We start from the raw sequence: 22,733 nt of genomic DNA, 5'->3' as shown, positions 1-22,733 counted from the left end.
GTATTTCTTGAGAAAGTTGTTAATCATTAAAAAAAACTTTAAGGATGCATTTCTTTTTTAAACGTCCTCCAAATACTGCTGATAATAAATAAATAAATATGTGCATGTTTTATGAAAAACAGCGCAAATAAAAAAATATTTTATGATATCTCCACATTTTAAAGAATTAGTCAATTTTCTTGGAACAAAGTCCAGATGGTTTGCTCACCACCGTGTCATCCAAAATGTTGATGTCTTTCTTTGTTCAGTCGAGAAGAGGTTGTGTTTTTTGGGGAAAACATTCCGGGATTTTTCTCATTTTGATGGACTTTGATGGACCCCAACACGTAACAGTTTTCATGTCGTTTAAAATTGCCGTTTTAAAAGACTCTAAATGATCCCAAAAAGGCAAAAGGGTCTTATCTAGTGAAACGATTGTCATTTTTGAAATGAAACATAAAAAATATGCACTTTTAAACCACAACTTCTCGTCTATCTCCGGTCCTGTGAGGCACATATGAAACGCACATTTGCGGACCATTTTAAACATTAAACTGACACAAAAACATTAATTAGTATCATTCTATATACAACAACGTCGGAACGGTCATCTTTCTCCACACTTGTAAACACTGGGGCGTAGTTTCGCATACGTCATCCGTGACCTCTTGACGTGATGACGTATTATGTGAGGTTGCGCGTCACATGATCGGAGATAGACAAGTTGTTGTGGTTTAAAAGTGCATATTATTTATTTTTCTTGTCAAAAATGACAATCGTTTCGCTAGATAAGACCCTTATGCCTCGTTTGGGATCATTTAGAGTCCTTTGAAACTGCAATTTTAAACTGCATTAAAACGTTACGTGTTGGGGTCCATTAAAGTCCATTAAAATGAGAAAAATCCTGGAATGTTTTTCTCAAAAAAACATAATTTCTTCTCAACTGAACAAAGAAAGACATCAACATTTTGGATGACATGGTGGTGAGTAAATTATCTGGATTTTTTTTAAGAAAATGGACTAATGCTTTAACCAAGTAAACATGAGTATGTGAAATGTGTAGGCGAAAGAATGAGGGAAAAAAAAGGTTTGAGAATAAGTTGAGGGCATGAAATGTACACATTAAGTGTAAAGATCAGAATAACAAAGCTTTTAAAATGAGTAAGAATTGGGTTGGCCTTGATTTTGACACACTTGTGTTTTAAGTCCCATTCAAGTCCCATTCATTGTATAAAAACATGCAGTAAATTAAAGCCAGATTAAATGTGTATTATTTGCCTGTCACGCTAAGAATGTACCATGAACATCCCTGAAAGCAGAGGTCAGACGCTACTCAGACACAGGCCCACTTAAAGCCTGAACTAAAAACGTTCTTGTTAGCACTTAACTGCATCAAGTGCTTTAATAAACTTAGCTATGCTCAACCCCACCCCCTAACTACAACCCAACAAGACGTGAGGAGCAAGAGGAGAAGGGTTTGAGATCCTTCAAAGCCATGTCTGTTGTCAAAACACATTGAGATGGAGGAGATAAATTAAATGGTAGTTTGAGGGATCCTCATCTTTCCAAAGGATGCCAAACAAGAAACGACCTAGGCCAGAGATTCCCCCAACAGTGGTAATCGGACCCTCTTGGGGCCCTCCACTGGGACCCTTTGTACACCTAAGAGTCAATCAAGGGCTGATGACAGACAGGACCTAGTCAGATTTAGGAGTGAAAAAAACGCCGGAAGGGTCGGATGCAGGGGCCAGAGACGTGATCTATCCCTGAGCGGAGGACAGACAGGCTGCCCATCATGCCCTGCGTTGACCTCTTGTCACCCACAACTGTGCCCTGCTTCTCCACCTCTGACCTTAAAAGCATGACACCTGGACCTGCAGTAAAAACCTTTGGTGGATATCGCATTCACACAACAGCTTAATCTTCCAAGACAACAGAAGCTTGTGAAGCTATAAACAGGAGATTGCAAAGGTGACTTCTGCTAAATGTTTATGTCTTATTATTTAATACCACCAAAAGCAAAGATACCTATTCAAAGGGGATAAACAAAAAGCAAACCAAGATAATGTATTTAGAGAGATGTATTTATTAAAGATTGTAGTGGTGCATTTTAATTGTCAAGGACTAATCTTTTGAATTAAAAGGTTTAAATTATTACATTTAGTAGTGTACAAATGTTAACAATAATACAATTAATTTAATATAACCAGCAAAAAACACTAACAATTTTAATTCAATGCATATAAAGAGTTAAGATGCAAAGCCCTCTAAGTGCATCTGACTTGTTTTCTTGTAAATAAGAGCATTTAAAAAAGCAAAACCCTCCAAGTACATGCAATAATCTGCACTACTAAAGTCTTTAGTGCGTCGCTGTCCTTGGCTGGCTCAAACATTCATTCAATATCCTAATATGTTTGGTAAACCTCCTTTTCCGGGTAAAAAAACACGCCATCATTCATGTAAATTCTTCTCTGCACTTTGAAAAAAATTGTCATTGCATTTAATGGATTATGCCAACAAACTTCTACACTGTAAAAAGTGAAAAGTTGGATCAACTTAAAAAATTAATTCAATTGGTAACACCGGTTGAACACTTGAAATGGTCTACCTAAAGTAAAAAGTAAAGTGAATTTTTAAGGTAAAAAAACTAAAAATGTTTAAGTGTTAGAGATTAAAACAACACCAAAGAGTTTTTTAACCTAAAATAATGTTTCCAAAAAAGTTTAAATCATTCATCCACTCAAAACAGGGTGACGGGCACTTTCACATTCGCTTTGCAGCCCTCTATCGGCCAAAACCGCACTAAAAAAAGTTTCCAACCATCGGGTCGCGGTCCTGTAGTTCGAGTGAAAACTACAAAAACTTGCTTTACGGCAAACCTACAATCCAATCAGAGCAGGCTATGCTGCAGTATTTACGACAGTGGTAATGGACAATTCCGCTTCTAACCTGTAGGGGGAGCAAAGAGCAAAAACTCTTTAGTGTTGCTTTAAAGTAATTTTTTAAGTTGACCCAACTTTTTACTTTTTACAGTGTATTTATAAACTGTATAAACTGAGGGAATAAAGTAGATTTTAAGCAAAAGAATTTGAGAAACATAATGTGAGACGAGAGCATTCGGTCAATATCATTTTCTCATTTTTGACAAAGGTGACGTTAAGCAGCTTTTGCATCTGAGCTCTTTATTATGCTTTGTTGCCGTTTCTGCATCTGAACATCACAATTTTAAAGTCACTATGAAAATAAAATGAAAAACTGTCATTTGTTTTGTATTATTGTGGTATTTTTTTACAAATTACTTATCTTAGCTTCATTAATTAAAAAAAAATAATGTGCCATCATAATCTTTAATCAAAAACCCTGATCTCCTCTCCTCCTCAAAATTATCTCTCTTTACGTCCGGGCATATAGTATCGTAAGTGGGCAGGATCCGGGAGAACATCGCTGCGATTACCAATTAGCAATTAGCATCACAACCCAACTTCAAATGATCCAATCAGATCTCGATGAACAAATTTAAATCCAGCTCTGCCTTATTTCATTTTATAAGCCGGTTTCACTTGAATGTCACCAAGTGGGAAATAAAGCAATTGCTACTTCTGTTTCATTGTGCCTTTAAAATTCCTTGATATTTTCCAGTTTTCACATGCAATCATGAGTGTCAGTTTTATAAACAATTTATCTTGGGAAAGGGGAAATATTAACTGACCTTTGTGTCTGTCCAAACCTGTGGCAGCCCCCTTACATCACAGTCAAGTCAAACAGGAATAAAAGCAGATCAAGGTCTGCCTTATCTATTCTACTGAAGGCCATTACTGAAGTGTTTGACCACTGATTTACCCAAACCCTATGTGGTACATCTGTTGCGGAGAAAACAAATAGACAGATGATCAAAAGTTCAGGGAAAGTCTGTGTAAAAACCCCATGTACTGTAGCTACTACTTCAACTGAATACAATGGTCACATTACAGTAAAAATAAGCAAATCAACATTTACTTTCATGAAAAGCCATTTTACATGTCAGGTAAAAAAGAACTGTATCTGCTTCAGTCAGAGCAGAGTAATTGCTTATCCGAAAGCATCGGGAAGGTTTGCTCAGGTCAGAACGGAGCAGATTGCGCAAAGTTCCTCCAAAGCCCTTTGGAGACGATGACACAGTCTGTGCTGCTGGTTTATGAGGGAGCAAACTCGCCATTTGGCGGCACTTTAAAACTTAATAAGCATAATGAGGCTGAACATAACGCCTGACTTCCGAGCTTAAAAATTCATAATGCACTGTGAAACCAAGAAACCATTTACAAGCGATCTCTTATACACAGACACACACACACTACTAAAAAAGGGAAAGTACAGATTTACATAAACACATACAAATGCCTGCTAAATCGTCCGGCCCTCTTTCGGCATCTCTCTCCCTCCTTCACATATAAACTGTATTACTTAATGCTTACACACACAAACACACACACATATCATATCTAAATAATGCCTATGGTGCCCTGCTCAACATAAACACGTGAAATGCCCACTCAAGCCTTATTCAATACTGCTCAATATTCATCTCCCTTTCTCCTGCCCCCCCTAGTGTCCACATTGCATAGACCTAGAGAGAAAACGAGAGAGAGAGAAAAAAGGGGAGGATGCCAAGCAGAGCTACAAGCTCCTCCCCCAGATGACATCAGCTCTGTGTTGAAGCAGAGCTGGAGGCAGATGCAACCTCACACTTGTAGTGAGCTCCAGGCAGCCGACCAGCTCTATCTAGTCTCTCTCTCTCTCTCTATTTCTGAGCCAAAGGAGTGTGTGTGTATGTGAACAAGAGCGTGTTTGGAAATAAAAACACACCCTGCTACTTGTACCGTTTTTGCTACTGAGCCTTTCTGACCCTGGGCTTTTTTTGGGATTGAAATCATCTTCCAACCTATTGGATTTATCCTGTGGACTGACTTATATTTTCTTTAAGGATATTCTTTTTTTAAATTCCCTTTTTTATTGCTTTGGCAGGTAAGTGTGTTTCGTTATGGGTTCCCCCTTATTTATAGGCTGTTCCCTTATGTATGCCATCACCTTCAGGTTATCAAATATTTTTAAAATATGCATAGGCAAACATGCCTCTCTTTAGATAGAAAAATCAAACATCTATATTCACTTACAAAGCTTAAGCTGCAGTCTTTGCTTGTAAACTTTAAGATCTGTATTTGTTTGCTACTGTATGACAGTTCTAACACTCCTATCAAAGCAGCTCTGCGGTGGTAAAATGCGTTTTATTTCGACTGTATGCAGACCCTTAGGGATTTAAGGGAGAACGCATTTTCAATTTAAACTCGCAGTAGTACAGAAGCGATTAGATTCAATTTTATATAATACAAGAGCCTTTTATTTATTTTCCAGTCAGGAACCGATGCGTCTTTTCAAAACAATTTGAAGTCTCCACGCCGTTGCGCGCAGAATAAACGCACCATAAACCTTCGGTTTTACAGCTCTGAACGGTGTCGATAAATGTTTCAGGACCCATCATCACTTTTCGACAAATAATCACTTAAAACGCAATGCAGGTTTAATATTACCAGCGCGCGATCAACAGGAACGTATAAACTTCGCCCGTTTCGTCTTAAATCCGATCATTTATCAACGTAAATAGATTTATGAGGGAGCTAACGATCAGATGGCGATTAAAAATTGATCAAAGATACCCGAATCCGAGCCACGATGAGAGTGATTGGAATAAGACATGGGTGAACGTGAGGGATGTTGCGCCTGATCCACACCGGGACTGACGCGACGAAACTAACGCCAAGGCACCAGCAGCGCTCGCTCGCGGACGCGGCGCAGACAGATTTGTTGATTATATATGACGATAACGTGTTAATTTTGTCGCGAGGACTAAAACTATAGACTGGCCTGTAAATGTGCGCCCTGCTGTTTTGCGGTCGGTGTGTGTGGCGCATTAAAGAGATCTGAGGCTGTCAGCTGTTTCAAGATTTAACCATCAAACGAATTTCTCTCCTTTAAAGCGGCTTTACAAGTCATCTAAAGATAAGCTTTTTATATCTGTTAGGCAGAAAACTCTAGATTAAAATAATAGTTAATAGATAAAGAGAAACAGCAGCCCATGGCTTCAGATAGAGCTGATTAAATCAGTTTATAATCCAAATTCACTCTATAGTCACACAATTGCGCTAAACTTCCTTCTTTTCAAATCCTTTTTTCATCACACACTTGCACTTGATGTGAAAGTTATTTTTCTCCAAATTTGAGTTGCGTGTGCAAATACACAAAGGTTGTGTATTCAAAGAGGTTGTTATTTTAGCATGACAATAGCTGAAAACACAAACGAGCTGTTTTGACTTAGTAAAGAGGGTGATAAAATTAACGAATAGATTGTTCTTTGTTGGACTTGTCAAAGCACTCTGTGGCCGTCTATTCACTTGCATAAACAATTTGTATAATTGGCTTACAAACACCCCACCTCTAAGCTGTAAAATATTGTGTATGGAACATATGCCTACCAGTCTCTCTTTAGATATCGGTAAAATAATAAATATACTAAAATACAAAAACGTAAGCATGAATGCAGTGTATGTTTACCAGCAGCCAGGCGGAGAGCACTCTTTGTTACCAACTACGAACACCGGAGGCTATAACCCAGTGGTCCGTGGCATTCACTGAGAGTCGACATAAAATGGTCATGTCTTTCAGGGCTTCAGAAAAAGTCTGCCCTTTGTGAAGAGGACAAAAACAAATCTTTTAGCACAATTCATCGCTCATGTTGGCAGCCAACCTCTGACCTCTTTAAGGCCATTCTTTAAAATGTAAAACGAGTCTAGATGTTCATTTGCTGCTGAAATGTTAAACGTATGTTTTTATAACATGTATGTTCCTCAAAAAGTCAGGAAAGTGTAACAGATAAAAAGCTGTGAATTTTAGCATTAATGTAGATATAATTCTCCCCCTACTTTAAAAGTAAACCTTAAAAAGTACAGTGCACTAAATCAAGCAAATCCTTTTTGCCCTTGTCCAGCAAATGCTGCCCCCTGTACCCTAGCAGGGGGTACATATGTGGTAATTAAAGCACCAACTCAGCCTCCAAGTGTCTGTGTGTGTGTGTCTGACATTCACAGGCCCGATACAGAAGCACCTACCACCCCCAAGTGGGGAAAACGGTGCAGCTGCCACAGACCACTCTCTTTTCAGCATAGTACAAAGGAAAGAGACCCCCTGTATCCCCTAAAATCCACTCTCACTGCCTGTACGCCAGGCAGGGACAAACCTGCAGATCATCTGCCCCAAAACTGCACACAGAGGGGTACCGTTAACACAATAGCCTGATACTAAATTAGCATTTAAACCATGACGTTCAAACCGCCTTTCTCCTTCCAGATATGTGGGCAGAAATGTTTCATCTTTCAACCCACTAGGCTTGCAGGCTTGCCTCCAGTTTCATGGACATAAGATGTAACACGACAAAGAGAGGCATTTTTAGTTCAAATCCTGCCTGGGGTTCAGAATCTATTATCATCTATTGAATAAAGAGAGAGCTGACCTACCAATAAATTCTGTAGTGCAAATTTAATTTAATCCTAAATGCCATCTTTCATGCACGGCCAGAGATCAAAATGTGACAGCAATTTTTGGAAACTAATTAAAAACAAAAACAAAAAAATGCAAACTGCAGCATTTACTAACTAATCATTAACTCAATTTTATGAATTAAATGCATGTAACATTTCAAAAATCTATACGTACTACAGTACCATTATCATTGCATTTTAACAAATGATCATTTAAAATTAAAGTGTATATTTTATATACATTTGTATATATTATGTGCACATTTAAATGCTTATTCAATGTCAGTGTAATCTTTTTGTAAATCTAAAGGAAGGCCTTAACATAGCAAAAACATCAGATTATGCTTGTAAAAGAAATAAATTCCTCTAAAATCAAACGTTTACTTGTAATAGTTTCTACAAATCCTTAAAATTAATTCGTTTTCACTATTTGTTGTATAATCAAATTTAGATGGCATTCAGAAAATATATCTTGGGGGCTTTTTCATCCTTTATTCATTTCCACATCAACTATAAAGCTCTAGAGTCAAAATACTAAAATAGTTACAGTGGCTAAAGTGCTAGTTTAACCAGAATGCTCAATTGAACATCGCTCTTGCAAAGCAATGGAGCAGAAGCAGGCCCGCCATTATAGCGATCTCCTAACGGGAAACACACAGCCTATTAGAACGATAGTGAAAAGTGTCCGTCATTTGACATTTTGTGTCCCTTTTCTTCCGGGCTATAAGCAGTGGGTGGGATGAAGGACTGAAAGGTTTAACCAAATGTGAAAAAGCTAATAATTCTTAGTGAAAGGAGTTCAGTAAAGCAGAAGAGTGAAGACCAGGGCCCTTATGCTTGCCTTGTAATGAACAATGGAGCATTGCCACTTCAGTGAAATCTGAGAAGCTGAGGGGAAACAAAGAAATAATAATGCAGTCGATCATGCAAACCATTTCTGCCCATGATCTGGCTGCATGGTCTACGTAGACGGCTGGCACGACAGGCTTAGGTGAAGCATATGAGGTGGATGGTATGTCCCATCTTGACCTTTATGGCCATAACGGTCTATTGCCAAACATATTCCCAAGTATTTTGTATTTTTTAAAGACTGATTTCACAACTAGTTATGTACTTTTATAAGTAAATACTGTTCTGGATGCTTTGAGCAACATACTCACTTAAATACTGAGTAAACCGAAAGGCGTAGTGTTTCGAAATGAATAAAATAAATACATAAAATCATTGCCTGGCACGGGAGTATGAAGTTGTTTTAAGTGTAGCACATAATATTGAAGCCATTTGTTCTCCAGATAATTTTGCAGTCTGTTATGTGTCAGACTTCAAAGAAAAATAGCCAGGTACTTTACACACATAATTCTCAAAATCAATACAACACCTCAACACAAGCAGTTGGAAAATAGGATGCCGCTCGCCAACCAACTGCTCGCTGTTTCTACAAACTGCTTATTTTCCTGAACAGTTTCACAGAATAGTAGAAAAGAGAAGCAACTTTGGCTTGCTCAGCATACTAAAAACGCTCTGTCAAGCATCACCTGTCTTTAAAGTAGTGTCACAGCTGCTATTTCATGTTAATCTACTAATACAATACTAGGCACATTGAGCACTTAGGCTCAACAGAAGGTTGGGATGTATTATTAGACTCCGCTGGCGAGACCTGTAATCAAGTTACAGGCCTTTCAATTCCCTAATCTCTCCTTGTCACTAGCTACAACAGTTTCGGAATTACCTGACATACCACCTCGTGTTTTACAGGAAGGTTACCATCCACAGGTCATTAGGCGAGTTTCAGGGCCCAAACCGTGGTGAAGTCTGTAAGCTTAGAGAATAGAAATGCATGCCGTCACCATGCATAAGAAGCATGGTAGGAGAAATTAGGGAATGGTGCAGCACCGATACGAAACTCCCTGGGGGCACTGAGGTGACGTGCATGAGGATCTCGTTTGGGTATATATATATGAGACGGAGGCGAGTTGTGCCACATTCATCTAACATGTACATTTTTGAGCAGATCGGGCGTTGCATTCAGGTGCTGCCGGGGCAGCCGTGGGGAAGCTGTGCTCAGCACCTCAACAGCAATGGGCTTAATTTAAAGGCGGCTATATATACGATTGCATCACCTCAATTTTTACTTTCAGTCTCTATCCTGAGCTTCTTATCAGATTCATCTTACGCAGCACAAGCCACTTTAAAACCTCTTTGAAAGTGCAGCTCAGTGGAGAACTTAGCAAGGCAGGAGGGATCGGTCCTCTGCCATTGTCGCAAGGCCCGAACCACTGCTGCCTTTCTTATGCAAAGGAATTCTTTTCTCCCATCTCCATAGAGAGGATTGGGACCGAGGGGGTAAGGGTTAGTAGCAGACACAGCAATGAACACGGTTATCCTGGCAGCACAGGCTTAAGGCAGGGGAAAATAAAGGTTTTTATAAAAATCCACAACATCTCCACTAATCCAGGTTTCACAAACAGTGTCCACTATCAAAAGACTGCAGCCCTAGGGCTTTTCTCTGTGGTCATTTACCCAGAGGTAAAGAAATCCCCTGATATACCGAAACCCAATAAGCTTAAGGGACTTTCAAATTCCTGTTTCAACCACATGCCGCTTTCGCTTTTTTCCTCTCAATCTGATAAAGGTCTGAAATGCAGTGGCCTAACCTGTAGAGAATTTCCAAATGTCTTAAAAATTCTTTCAAAAAGTTTTTGTGGTGTACTTTTTTTTTCAGTCAAGTGCAAAGATGGCACATCATGAAAAACTGATGCAGGATTTGCTCTTTCCTGTTGTCACCTACGAAACAGTTTTTCCCAAAAATAGAAACACAAGAACCATCTGCTCAAATCAACCAACGTACAGCATGAAACTGCTTTATTTGAAGGACAGTGGCCAATTGAAACATCTGCATCCATCTTAGCCTTGGCACAGTCATTTCAGTATGAAATAAATGGTTACCAACATATTACACATGGTTAACAACTCATTTCCAATAAGGCCAGACATCATTCTCACCTTTTAAGGCATCAATGACGTATTAAAGTGTCACATGTTTCCCACTATTAAAGATCTGCCTCTTATTGGTTCTTTCTCTCTCTTTTTCTCTCCTTGATCCTGCCAGTAGGACGTTCAGCATGTTAGAGGGAGTGGGTGTCTACACGTCAAGCACGGGTTTGTGAAACAAGAACCAGGGAGGCGGAGAGCTGCAGGAGCACAGGAGAAGCAAGTGATATTCCACGTCCGAGCCACCAGGCTGGATACTTTATTCATGCTCTTGCTGGGAGTGCGGCTACAGGATAGCAGGCTGACTGTGGGGCCTGACTTCAAAACCCAACCATCCTGGATTTGAGCCCACAGCACCGCAGACGGACAGGGCTCGGACCGATAAATGGTCTTAACGCCATGACCGTCCTGCTTCGGGAGATACGGGAACAGTTTACTGCCCAAAGGCGACTCTCTGTTCTATACACAAGGGTTTAATTGGGGATCGCAATTTACCCTTGATAAAATATAAGGATTCTGCATGCAGTAGGCAACTTTTTCCTTCTTTGCCTTCTTTTTTATTTTAGTCCTTTTTGAATACTTCACATAATCGCATGCCTACACAAGAGAAGACTGCCTACGGTTTGTCTGAAAGCGAGGCGCTTTCTTTATAGGTTTATCAACCATGGCAAAGCCTTTGATTGCATGAACTGTGGACACTGTAATACAAGACAGGAGGTCACCGGTACAAACAAGGATCAGTTCAGCAAACACCAGCTTGGGCAGGATATAACCAAAGAGACCTCTTTGACGAGACGGACAAACATCTTGTGAAAGAACAGAAAGGAGAGATTAAAGCTTCATTGGATTTTGGGTGGCAGAGGATTAACAGGCATTTCTGAATCAGGTATGACAAATATGGATGTGTGTGACATTTTTTCTAATAAAATATAATATAATATAATAATACTAGAAAATTATTATACAATGTTATATATTGTGTGTGATTGGGGGGGGGGTGGTAGAGGTCAGGAGAAGTATGTAATATTAAATTATACATAATAAATTAGAATTTGCGCCTCAGAATATACAATAGTTGTAAAAAGGCACACTTTATTAGCCTTAGCCTATTTTCTGTTCCAGCCAAATATAAAGCATTTAATTTTTTCATCATCTTCCATGGTGCCTGAGATTATAACATTATTTCATGAAAATGACCAAAATCTATAAAATGTAAAGTTGCCTACAAGTAATTACATTTTGGCAGGAATAATTCATAATGCTTCCAATTTCATTTCGGGATATAAGCCTCCAGAAAGAGCAAAATAACATGCTGATTTTAAAACATTTCATCAACAAGGCCTGACTTTGTTCAATCAGTGTAGTTTGCAGCACTAAAAAGCAGCCTTGAAATGCACTGGCTGACTGCAGAAATGTGTAAAACAACAAGGGCCCGAGATTACATTACACACGGCAAAAGATAAAACCTTTCGCACACAGGCGTTTCATTCAAGGAACGCTAGTGGGTTTAAGGATATGTTATCTACATCCACGGCTGATTGGGAATATCCTTCCACTTCAATTAGACTTGCTTCTAAAACTCTCATTTCTCCCTTGTCCTATTTTTTTGGCAGTAATCCTTTCCTTTTAGTTTTTTGTATTGTTTTGATATACCTTGAAAATGAAAAAAATTCAATCAAGATAAACACCCCAGGCACGTTTCGCAACCATAGTTTTTTCATTTGTTCATGCTGTTGGAAATTTTAATAGCCTCTTTTCATTAATTCAACAGCAGAAATATACAATTCCTTGTCTTCAATTGAATCATTTATTACAAAAAAAGGGCTTTAGGCATCATACATAAAACAGCAATTATTTAGATCAGTGCATTGCTTTTTTGTCTGAATGCCTGAATTGAACTTTCCTTTGTTTTTCTCCAAGGGCAACAACCAGAAAGTGGACAGTAGCGATGGCATGCAAATACAAGTCCTTCTTTGTCTTCATGATCAGAGCCGGGCTTCTGCTTGGCCTGGCCAATCCGCTGGTGACCTCAGCCTCCTGTCCCTCACAGTGCCGGTGCGATGGGACTTTTATCTACTGCAATGATCGGGAGTTGACTTCCATTCCCTCGGGAATCCCAGAGGACGCCACGGTACTTTTTCTCCAGAACAACCGCATCAAAAGTGCGGGCATCCCTACGGATCTACGAAGGCTTAACAATGTAGAAAAGATCTACTTGTACTGCAACAACCTGGATGAGTTTCCGACCAACCTGCCACTGAATGTCAAAGAGCTTCATTTACAGGAAAACAACATCCGGACTATCACGCACGCCTCACTGGCACAGATTCCCTTTATTGAGGAATTACATCTTGATGACAATTCTGTGTCAGCTGTCAGCATCGAAGAGGGTGCGTTTCGGGACAGCAACCATCTAAGGCTTCTCTTCCTATCCCGCAATCACCTAAGCACTATACCTTCTGGTCTACCGATGACTATCGAGGAGCTTCGCTTCGATGACAACCGCATCTCCTCCATCTCTGAGGCCTCCCTGCAGGATCTTATAAACCTGAAACGACTAGTTCTGGATGGCAACCTTTTAAACAACAGGGGTATTGGAGAGATGGCCCTCATAAATTTAGTCAACCTTACCGAGCTTTCGTTGGTACGGAATTCCCTAACGTCCCCACCTGCCAATCTGCCAGGCTCGAGCCTGGAGAAGTTAAATCTTCAAGACAACCACATCAATCACGTGCCAGCAGGTGCCTTTGCTTTTTTGAGACAGCTGTACCGTCTGGATCTGTCAGGCAACAACCTGAGCAGTTTGCCCAACGGGGTATTTGATGACCTGGATAACCTCACCCAGCTGCTCTTGCGTAACAACCCCTGGAATTGCAACTGCAGAATGAAATGGGTACGTGACTGGCTACGGACCCTACCATCTAAAGTTAACGTGCGCGGCTTTATGTGCCAGGGCCCCGATAAGGTCAAAGGAATGGCCATCAAGGATCTAGCAACTGAACTGTTCAGCTGCTCCGAAACCGATAACTCGCCTACATACGAGACCAGTACTGTCTCGAACACCTTGCCACCCTCTAGGCCTCAGTGGCCAACATATGTGACTAGAAGACCTGTGGTTAAAGGTCCAGAGTTGGGAAGAAACTATCGTAGCACAACGCCGTCTAGTCGTAAGGTTATAACAATAAACGTCAAATCTAGTAGTGCTGAGACAGTGCACATATCTTGGAGAGTATCTCAACCCATGACTGCCCTAAGGCTCAGCTGGTTAAAGCTGGGCCACAGTCCTGCCTTCGGATCCATAACCGAGACCATTGTTCAAGGGGAAAGAACAGAGTACCTCCTTACAGCTCTGGAGCCCGAATCTTCTTATCGGATATGCATGGTTCCCATGGAAACAAGTAACATTTACCTGTCGGACGAGACGCCGGTTTGCATCGAGACAGAAACTGGCTCCCTAAAAGCATACAATCCCACCACAACCTTGAACAGAGAGCAGGAGAAAGAGCCTTACAAAAATTCCAATCTGCCTTTAGCTGCTATTATCGGAGGGGCCGTAGCCCTTTTGGCCATCATCATGTTGGCCCTGGTGTGTTGGTATGTCCACAGGAACGGTTCCTTATTTTCCAGGAACTGCACGTACAACAAGGGTCGCAGGAGGAAGGACGATTATGCAGAAGCTGGAACGAAGAAGGACAACTCCATCTTGGAGATTAGAGAGACCTCTTTTCAAATGATACCCATAAATCACATGCCAGTGTCTAAAGAGGAATTTGTGATACACACTATTTTTCCTCCTAACGGCTTAAGCCTTTACAAGTCTCCACACAGCGAAAACAGCATCAACAACAGAAGCTACAGAGACAGTGGAATACCAGATTCAGACTATTCTCATTCATGATAGTGTGCACGGATTACAAAGACGTTTTATTGCGAATGAGTGACTTCGAGACTGCTTGGTCTTTTGCAAAACACTGGATTGAAAAGACTGAGAAAGCATCGTTATGTACATTTGCCATATAATTTATATTTAAGGACGATTTATTAAAAAGGAGAGAAAAGGTTTCCGATCGCAGGCCATCACTGAGTCATTGGTGTACGCTGCCACAAACCGCAATTCTATATTTTAGAGATTTGTAGTAATTTGTACTGTACTTCCTTTACTTATGGTTTTAGACCAATTAAAAAACTTTGTGCTCTACTGAGATATGATGACTTGTCAACTGTGAAAGTGGGTTTTCATTGCTGTGTTGAACAATCAGATTTTAGAAAACCATGTAGTATAAGCACAGGTCAAAACTATTGCTATGTTGCTGTCAGTGAAAAAATACAACAAAAAAACAAGACTGCAGGTATATAGGGCCTATCTGATCAAAGTTAAACTAGTGTTTTGTTCATTCTAAGGACAGGAGGGTGGTCACAGACTTATAGGTATCATAAACTGCCCGTTTCCAGAAAGTTGCCTGGCATCTCTGCAAAAATTAGGAAGCAGATATCTATAAACCCTCCCCCCCAATCCTGGAAACGGCACCAACACAGCACAGAATCCAAAATCTAGCGCCTTGGCCAGACAGTTCTGTCCTGGCACAATGGCAAACGAAGCACAGAGATCAAATGAAAGGTTACTTTTTGGTCAAATCAGCACGACAGGCTGAAACACAATTCAGTATTGCTTATTCAAGTCAGTATCCCCAGTACATCTCATTGCAAAAAAACAGCACTCTAAAACGAATATGTTCTGGGCAGTAAAAATATGGCAAGAAAGACATTTGGGCTCTTTTATATTTGGAATATAAAGTGTCAACTATTTTTTTGTTCATATAATTCTTATTTGTCTTTTTTTCTAATTCAAGCCACTTTTACGTTGCCACAGTTGAAAGTTAATTGTTCTTTACAACTGAAGACCAAAGTGCATTGTATGCCCTTTGGCCAGTCTTGTATGTGCCTTGATCCAATGCTTATTGTATTTAGCTTTTTCACAAAAAATAAATCAGTGACTTAACTTTTTCATACACACTTGAATATGATAGGATATTGGTCATATTGCAAAATAAAAGTGGATAAAACCCAACTCAGTGGTCTCATTTTCCCAAAAGAATGATTTCCATTTATTTTTAATCCCTTTACATATAGCATTTTAGCCTTCTGAATCATTAAAGCATTCGATTCTACATAGTGCAACATTCGCTTCGGGGCTGCATGTGCTCTTTTTGTGTGGTTAAGCCATGTATGACTTATGTGATCGGCCCAATTGGGAAATATAAGTGACTGTACGGCAGAGAAGTTAAATGAGGCCGTTAGGGAGATGCGCTGGGTTTTATGCGCCGCAGGGATAGATGTACACATCTCATGACTATATAGCAGAGGTGGATCTAGGCACCTAACAGACGAGAAACTGTAGGGTTTACACATGCACACTGGTATACAAACGCATCATGCAAATCATGAGCGTGTGAACAGGCTAAAGTTCAGACACAGACGCATACGCCCCAAGCTTTAATTACGGTTTTGAAAAGAAAAAACCAGTAAGTCAGATCCAAACCTTAAGTATACTTCACTCGTCTTGTGTTCTATATATAAAACATCAGCTTAAAATTGAAGTACAACCCTCTGTGAACGTCACGGTTCAGAAAAGACCCACATATGAAGGCTGCTGATGTTCCACAGCTTTCCCTGTCATTTGTTTATGTGGCTTCCTAACTTATGGTTATTAGGGTGTTGAAAATAGCTTTTATTGAGTCGCGTTTTATTTCCATTACTCAATTCAAATGTACGTTTGCAGCCTTTAAATATTGAAATATAATATAACTTATCAAGCTGATCAGAACTAAAAATTGTCTGCGTATGCACACTTTCTTAACGTTCAGTCTACAGCAGTAAATCAATCTCCAGATTTAAGATATAAAGAACTGGTGATAAAAATAAAATATTGTGCTGTATGACTTCAAGACAAATCAGCTGCTGAATGGTTAAAAAAACAGTCTGCGCATTTCCAGTTCGAAAGATCTATTCAGAAATTAGCATTGGGGGAGGTTAAGTTGGGCGCCTGCTTCTGGGGTGACCTGTGGTGACCCTTTTAACACAATGACCTCACCTCTGGCGTCTTTGTCAGCACATTGTTGGATTTTACAGATGACCTCATTGCCCTGGGAAAACCATTGATCAGGACTGATGGTCTGGGAGGCTGGTGCACACTTGAAATTCTACCTTGTGAATAGGGGACTTCACATGAAACCAAGGGCAAAACTTTTTCAAAAACAACCTTAAACCGTAGAGTTTGTGGGTTTGCAGATAACAATGAGGATTGTGAAGATTGAACTGGACATTCATTGTTCATTTGATCTGTGATCAGTAGTATTGGCCCAGAGAAAGCCATGTTTGATTAAAGGTCAAATAAAGGCAGGTGAAACAAGGGTCATAGATGAACAATGAAAAATGGGTGGACATTTCAGACTTTTGACCTCCTCCTTTAAGTAACTGGTGCACATTTTTCACTTTTTAGTCTATTGACCCTTTTTCAAGCAATTGGACATTTTTCATCTTTTTGACTCAGGCCTTTATTAAGCAATTGGTGGACATTTTTCATCTTTTAGACTTGAGCCTTTGCAATTGGTGGACATTTTTCATCTTTTTTGACTTTTCACCCCTTATTTAAGCAAAAGAAACAGTCCAGGTCAGGTCAGGACAAGAATGAATCATCAGCTCTTAACCCTATCAGAACAAATAGTAGAGAATAATACAGCAGTCCCATCTAAAAGAGCAATGTAAGAGAGTGCTGCTTTGGACCAAAAAGGCAATTACTGGTAAATGCAGAAGCCACATGTCATTCAATTATTTTTAGAGTTTAATTTACCAAAAGAGCCATAAGGGAGTTGACTTTAAAAGCACCATCTTATTCTGATCTCATTTTGTTTCACCTTGCAGTAAGATGTAGTCATCAACACCTTGCATATCTATTCCCAGGCGTGTAATGTGTTTGCTCCCATTCTGCCTGGCCTAGCGTTTGGTACGAAGCTCTTTCGTACTCAGCTCAAAAACTTGCAAAACAAAAAAGCAAAAAAGTCTTAACTAATGAACAGTTTGCTTTCTCCACTACCTTGTATGCTATCCAAGATATCTAGCATGTAAAAGCTGATCCATCACAATTTCAGGCCTAGTGCGCAATCGTTACCTCCCACCGGGCCTGGACACCAGCCAGAGCGTGTTTATAAATCATATACAAGCATGCACGATACAGGTTGAAGTATTTCCGTTTCTGTTTGTCTGCACGTGTTTGGTTTGCTGACGCGTTTCTGAAGATCCCCTTTTTGTTACCACCAATTACTTTGACCTTTTAGTGTTCACATCCGCTCAAATGCTTCTTTTCCCCTTTCGACAACCGAAAATTGCAAATCAAGACACATAGCACGCAGTAAAAAAAGAGACACACATTGCCATTCTAAATACTGAAACCGCAATATAGCTTATGCATGTCTTGAAGAGACAGATGCGGCCTTGGAGTGGAGCCATGGCCACATGTGCTCTGCTGTCACCACCGTCATGTGGTGACATAAATACAAGCAGTCAAAGCAAACATTTGAAGAAGCAACAGAATGTGTGTTAAAATAAAACCTTGGCTTAAGAAACCCCCAAGTCAAAGATGACATGAAAGTAAAGATAAGGCAATATAAGATTTACTAGATTTCGTCTAAGAATTATACATGCCTAATGCTGCGTTTACACCAGCCATGGTAGAGGCGTCAAGCGCAAGTGATTTCAATGTTAAGTCAATGTAAAGGCGCGTTGATGCGCGTCTGGAGGTCTCGCGGCCCGAATGAGGCGTTTGGCGCAGTAGATGCAATTCCGCCTCATTTGCGCATCTAGTTCGTGCGAATTGAGCGTCTGCCCCGGTACGCGCAAATGGTGTTTTGTGGATTTTGCATTTGATGCGAATTTGTGGCTAACGCCCAAGTTGAAAAATGTAAACTTTGGCGGATTTTCGCGCCGCGTTAACCAATCAGGAGCCTGCTTGCTGCTGTGGCGGCAGCCCCGCCCGGAGTCACTCAATCAACATGAAGGAACACTTGATATTGTCCGTAAGTAGTCACTTGGAGCTATACGACACAAGTTATTATTTCTGTAGAGACAGAAATTAAAAGGACCTCGCTTGGAAGAGCGTCAGTGAGGACATTTGGGCAACCTGGTAAGTTGTAAATACACATTTCACTTTTGAGTCACATGACATCTATCGACTCGCGCCGTTTATTTTTCCCCTATAGTAAGGTGACCAATACAAACCGATAACTCTCTCGATTAATGCACAATCAACATCAGACATCTTGCAAACAGACAACCGCATAGCACCTGCCCCTCCCACAAGAAGCAGATTTTACCTCTGATGCACCTCAAATGCTTGCAAAGTAGATGCGCAAATGCATTCAAACTGTTCAAGTGGCAAACTAGGCGAGGTAGATGTGATTTTGATGCCTCAAACTCAGTTGGTGTAAACGCAGCATAAGAATTTAGCCAAAATTAACATATACACAATTGAATCGACCACCTGATAAAGCAGCATTTGTGCCAAGGACCTGGGAATACCGCATCCATTGGGAGCTCACTATTCTTATGTGTTACTCTAGCTTGAACTGTAATTTTTTCGCTCCTTCACTTCAATTTCTTTTTCCCATCCCAACTGAACTGAACCTCTCAATCTCTCTCCAGTCCAATTCCTCCACATCTCTCCATCTCTTCTGTTCTCAAACACAGGGGAATCCAAGACTCTGCATTTCTCCTTACTGTGACCAATGACCTGAAACACTGAGGCCACAACAAGTACAATCTCCACTCATCTTAATGAATCCAATTTTTTGCTCGACAGCACACGGCGTGCATACATCTATCTCCTGTTGAAATCATCTGACGTTAATACAAATTAACAGGGGCTCGTCTATTAAGGCGGCAACAGAGCTGACACTTTGCCGGTGGAGCAGGTTGAATTATTGAACAGGGAAAATGACTTACAACTGTTGTGAAGTGAATTCTTACCTCTAAGCCAGCATCTGTTAATGCAATAACAAGTGACAACGACTAATTCCTGCGGGCAAGCGAGGGATATGATAATTTGATGTAGAGCATCATATGTTTAGAGGACCTCTATTTAATTGACTTTACTAGATGAGAGACATTAATTCCCGTCATCCATTAACTACCTTAAATGATCTTTTAAAAGGTGATGTAATTTCTGGTGCCCTTTAGCAAAACTGCGTGCCCACCTCTCTGCTGTTTCATCGATCTACAGGGGTATTTGTCCAGAATGCCTGCTCGAGCTGGAAATAATCATTTTGTTCCCCTCTAAAGGTCCTGCGTGGTACAATCGTCCTTTAGCCCTCAGTGACGGCAGGGCTCCGAGGACTGTGTCGGGACCAGCTTCGATCTGGTTTGTATTCTCGTTTGCGTGAGTTACAAGGTTTAAATGTCACTGGCAAATTTGCATGCGACCCACCAACTATATGCAACTGACAGATGGTGAAGCCGCGCTGTAATGCCAACTGGTACATTGGTGGATATTGGCATTTGTATGCTGATATTAGTGTAGCCTACCGATACAACATAGCCAACTGTAAGATGGAGATGTTATCAGAATATTTCAACACTGATGAGGATCAGTTTAAATGTCACTGATATTGGTAAACAGTGATTTAGTGAGTTTGGTAAACAGTGAGTTAGAAAACAACATGTTTGCGAAAATTTACATCAAAAAGTTCAATAAAAACCACAGTGAAAACCAGGCTAAAGTCCAAAAATCTAATTCTGAGATAACGAGAATCAAAATCGGATTTTACCTATTAATTATATTAGGATTTTAATCTTTGATATGGTCTTCTTAATCAGTATTAAAAATATCAAAGTTATATTTTCACTCAATGTTCTTTACATTATGTAGGATGATTTTATGTAGAAAACACGCCGCAAAAAATGATTTTCAATGAAAAAATTCTTAGTATTTTTGTCTTGTTTTCAGTAAAAATATCTAAAAATTCTTAAATTAAGATGCTTTGATGAGCAAAACGACCCAAGAAAATAAGTCTAGTTTTTAGACCAAAAATATCTAATTTAAGTCATTTTGTGGATAAAACAAGCAAAAAAATCTGCCAATGGGGTAAGCAAAAAAATCTTGAAAATTTTTCTCAAACGCTAAATTCAAGAAAAATTCAAGAAAAAAATGCTTACACCATTGGCAGATTTTTTGCTTGTTTTATGCACAAAATCACTTAAATTTGATATTTTTGGTCTAAAAACGAGATTTATGTTCATCAAGAAAAAGCACCTTAATTTAAGAATTTTTAGATAGTATTCTTGTCTTGTTTTCAGTAAAAAAATAAGAATTTTTTTTCTTGAAAATAATTTTTTGCACTGCAGTAAATCACAAAAAAATAACTTTCTTTTCACAGGCAGGGTCACATATGTAAAATCACTATCTTATTAGTCTGTATGAGAAAGACCGTCTCTTGTAAATGTATGCTTTTTTTTATTTTGCTAACACACAGGATGTGTCAACAAACATACATATGGCTTCTTAATGACCTAACATAGACAAAAAGCCACAGAACTCTTTTTGCTTTCATGGGGCCTTCAAAAAGAGTAGATTTTCTGAAAAAGGTCCAATTAATATAACATTTTTGATAATTTTAAGACAAACCACAGAGGTAACACCAGCAAAAATCCAAATAAGACATTGGTCTTCAATACATCAACAGTGATCAAAACGTGTATTAGAAAGGTTACAGTCATCATTCAGCACCAAACAAGAATGAAAACAGTACAAATTTGTAAACACCTGCTAGAAACTGATTTTAGATTACTGTTCATTTGTCTAGGTTTTACTATATAACCAGAGTTGAGAAATAACCAGATTAAGAAAAGACCATAGTTTAGTTAAAATGTATGCATAACCGAAAGGAAGTGAGAGCCTGGTGGTCATTTTTGGCAGCGGGAGATCAGGTGAAGTGCTGACTCACTTTCTGAGTCACTCCACTGGGAGGGACTCTGGAGATTGTCCACCATGGTGGAGCTCGAGGGAGCACCTTTTGATATGAATGTATAAGGCTGGGGAAAAAATTGCCTGCGATTCTCATGCGTGTCTCATTAGTTAAGCCTGTTCGGTGATTAACTTACAGATGAAGCGGCATTTACTACACAAAGCCGAATTTCACAGAGAAGCAATGAAAAATCTCGTTCATAAAAATCGCCTCCGATAATGTATGCAATTTCGCCTAGCTTCTCTGTATGTGCTTAAATTAGATTTGTAGACAAAAATATATGAGTGCAAACAATTATTCAGAGATTCACTTATTAAAGTTTCTAAAATGCATGGCATGAACCACATAATCATTAAAGGCAGCCAATAAGAGCCCAGAGGAGATTGTTTCAATAGTGTCTATCCCTGTGTCTCAATTCGTTCCCTAGCTCCAGAGGTTCGGGCACTGGTAAGGACCCTAGCTCACTTGACATTGGGACACTGTTCATTTATTTTTCTGTCACGTGGCTGCTTAAGCGTGTTCTGATCACTCACAGCTGTTACTCATCAACAACTGGCAAAACCAACATCTCTCTGACTTAATTTTAAACAGTACATTGTGAAAAACGCTGTCATTCTCTTACATATCCGTGCATAAAATTGGGGCATATAATTACTTAATTTTATATATATATATATATATATATATATATATATAATTTTAAATAAATATTATTATTTTAAATATTGAGTAGATTGTGGTCCCTTATTTAGAGCCCTGCAAGCCCGTCGGGGCCCGACGGCTAAGCCCATTAGGGCCGGGCTCGGGCCGTTTTTTTTTTTTACAGACCGGGCTCGGGTCGGGTTCGGGCTTATTTTAGCATCTCCCCTCCTTGGGTGTGTGTGTTTGCATGTGTAGCAGAGTCCGAGAGAGAAAGGGCGCATCAAACAGCGGGCGTGTCAGAGAGAGCTTAAAAGTGATTGATATTGGTCTCGGGTCAGGTCGGGTTCGGGCTGAAAAAATTGCAGGCATTGTCGGGCTGGGGTCGGGTAGGGCTTGAACACTGCGGGCCAGGGCAAGGTTAGGGCTGGAGTTTTTGGCCCGTGCAGGGCTCTACCCTTACTGTGTAGCGGTGTGTGTTTGTATTTAAAACTAAAACAAACGTTTGTCTTTTTTAAAGTTCTGTCACATTTCATAACGT

At 39.8% G+C, this 22,733-nt stretch overlaps 2 protein-coding genes across 8 annotated transcripts in view; one reads left to right on the top strand and one right to left on the bottom strand.

The window, feature by feature from the left end:
• The window catches only part of macrod2 (mono-ADP ribosylhydrolase 2), a 705,053-nt gene that overhangs the window by 583,720 nt on the left and 98,600 nt on the right, over positions 1-22,733 (bottom strand). The gene's annotated exons all lie outside the window — the stretch shown is intronic.
• Positions 4,679-15,606, top strand: flrt3 (fibronectin leucine rich transmembrane 3). 2 transcript variants are annotated; one of them, XM_055169946.2, is made up of 3 exons: positions 4,679-4,980; positions 10,660-11,424; positions 12,459-15,606. In XM_055169946.2, the coding sequence occupies exon 3, from the start codon at positions 12,487-12,489 to the stop codon at positions 14,434-14,436; it is 1,950 nt and encodes a 649-aa protein (XP_055025921.2). In that variant the 5' UTR covers positions 4,679-4,980; positions 10,660-11,424; positions 12,459-12,486; the 3' UTR covers positions 14,437-15,606. The 2 variants fall into 2 exon arrangements, with proteins under 2 accessions (XP_055025921.2, XP_055025920.2); XM_055169945.2 differs by having other exon boundaries at positions 10,657-11,424.

This window comes from Misgurnus anguillicaudatus, chromosome 11 (genome assembly GCF_027580225.2).
Source record: "Misgurnus anguillicaudatus chromosome 11, ASM2758022v2, whole genome shotgun sequence".
Classification (NCBI taxonomy): Eukaryota; Metazoa; Chordata; class Actinopteri; order Cypriniformes; family Cobitidae; genus Misgurnus; species Misgurnus anguillicaudatus.
This window is presented reverse-complemented; position numbering and strand designations above follow the sequence as displayed.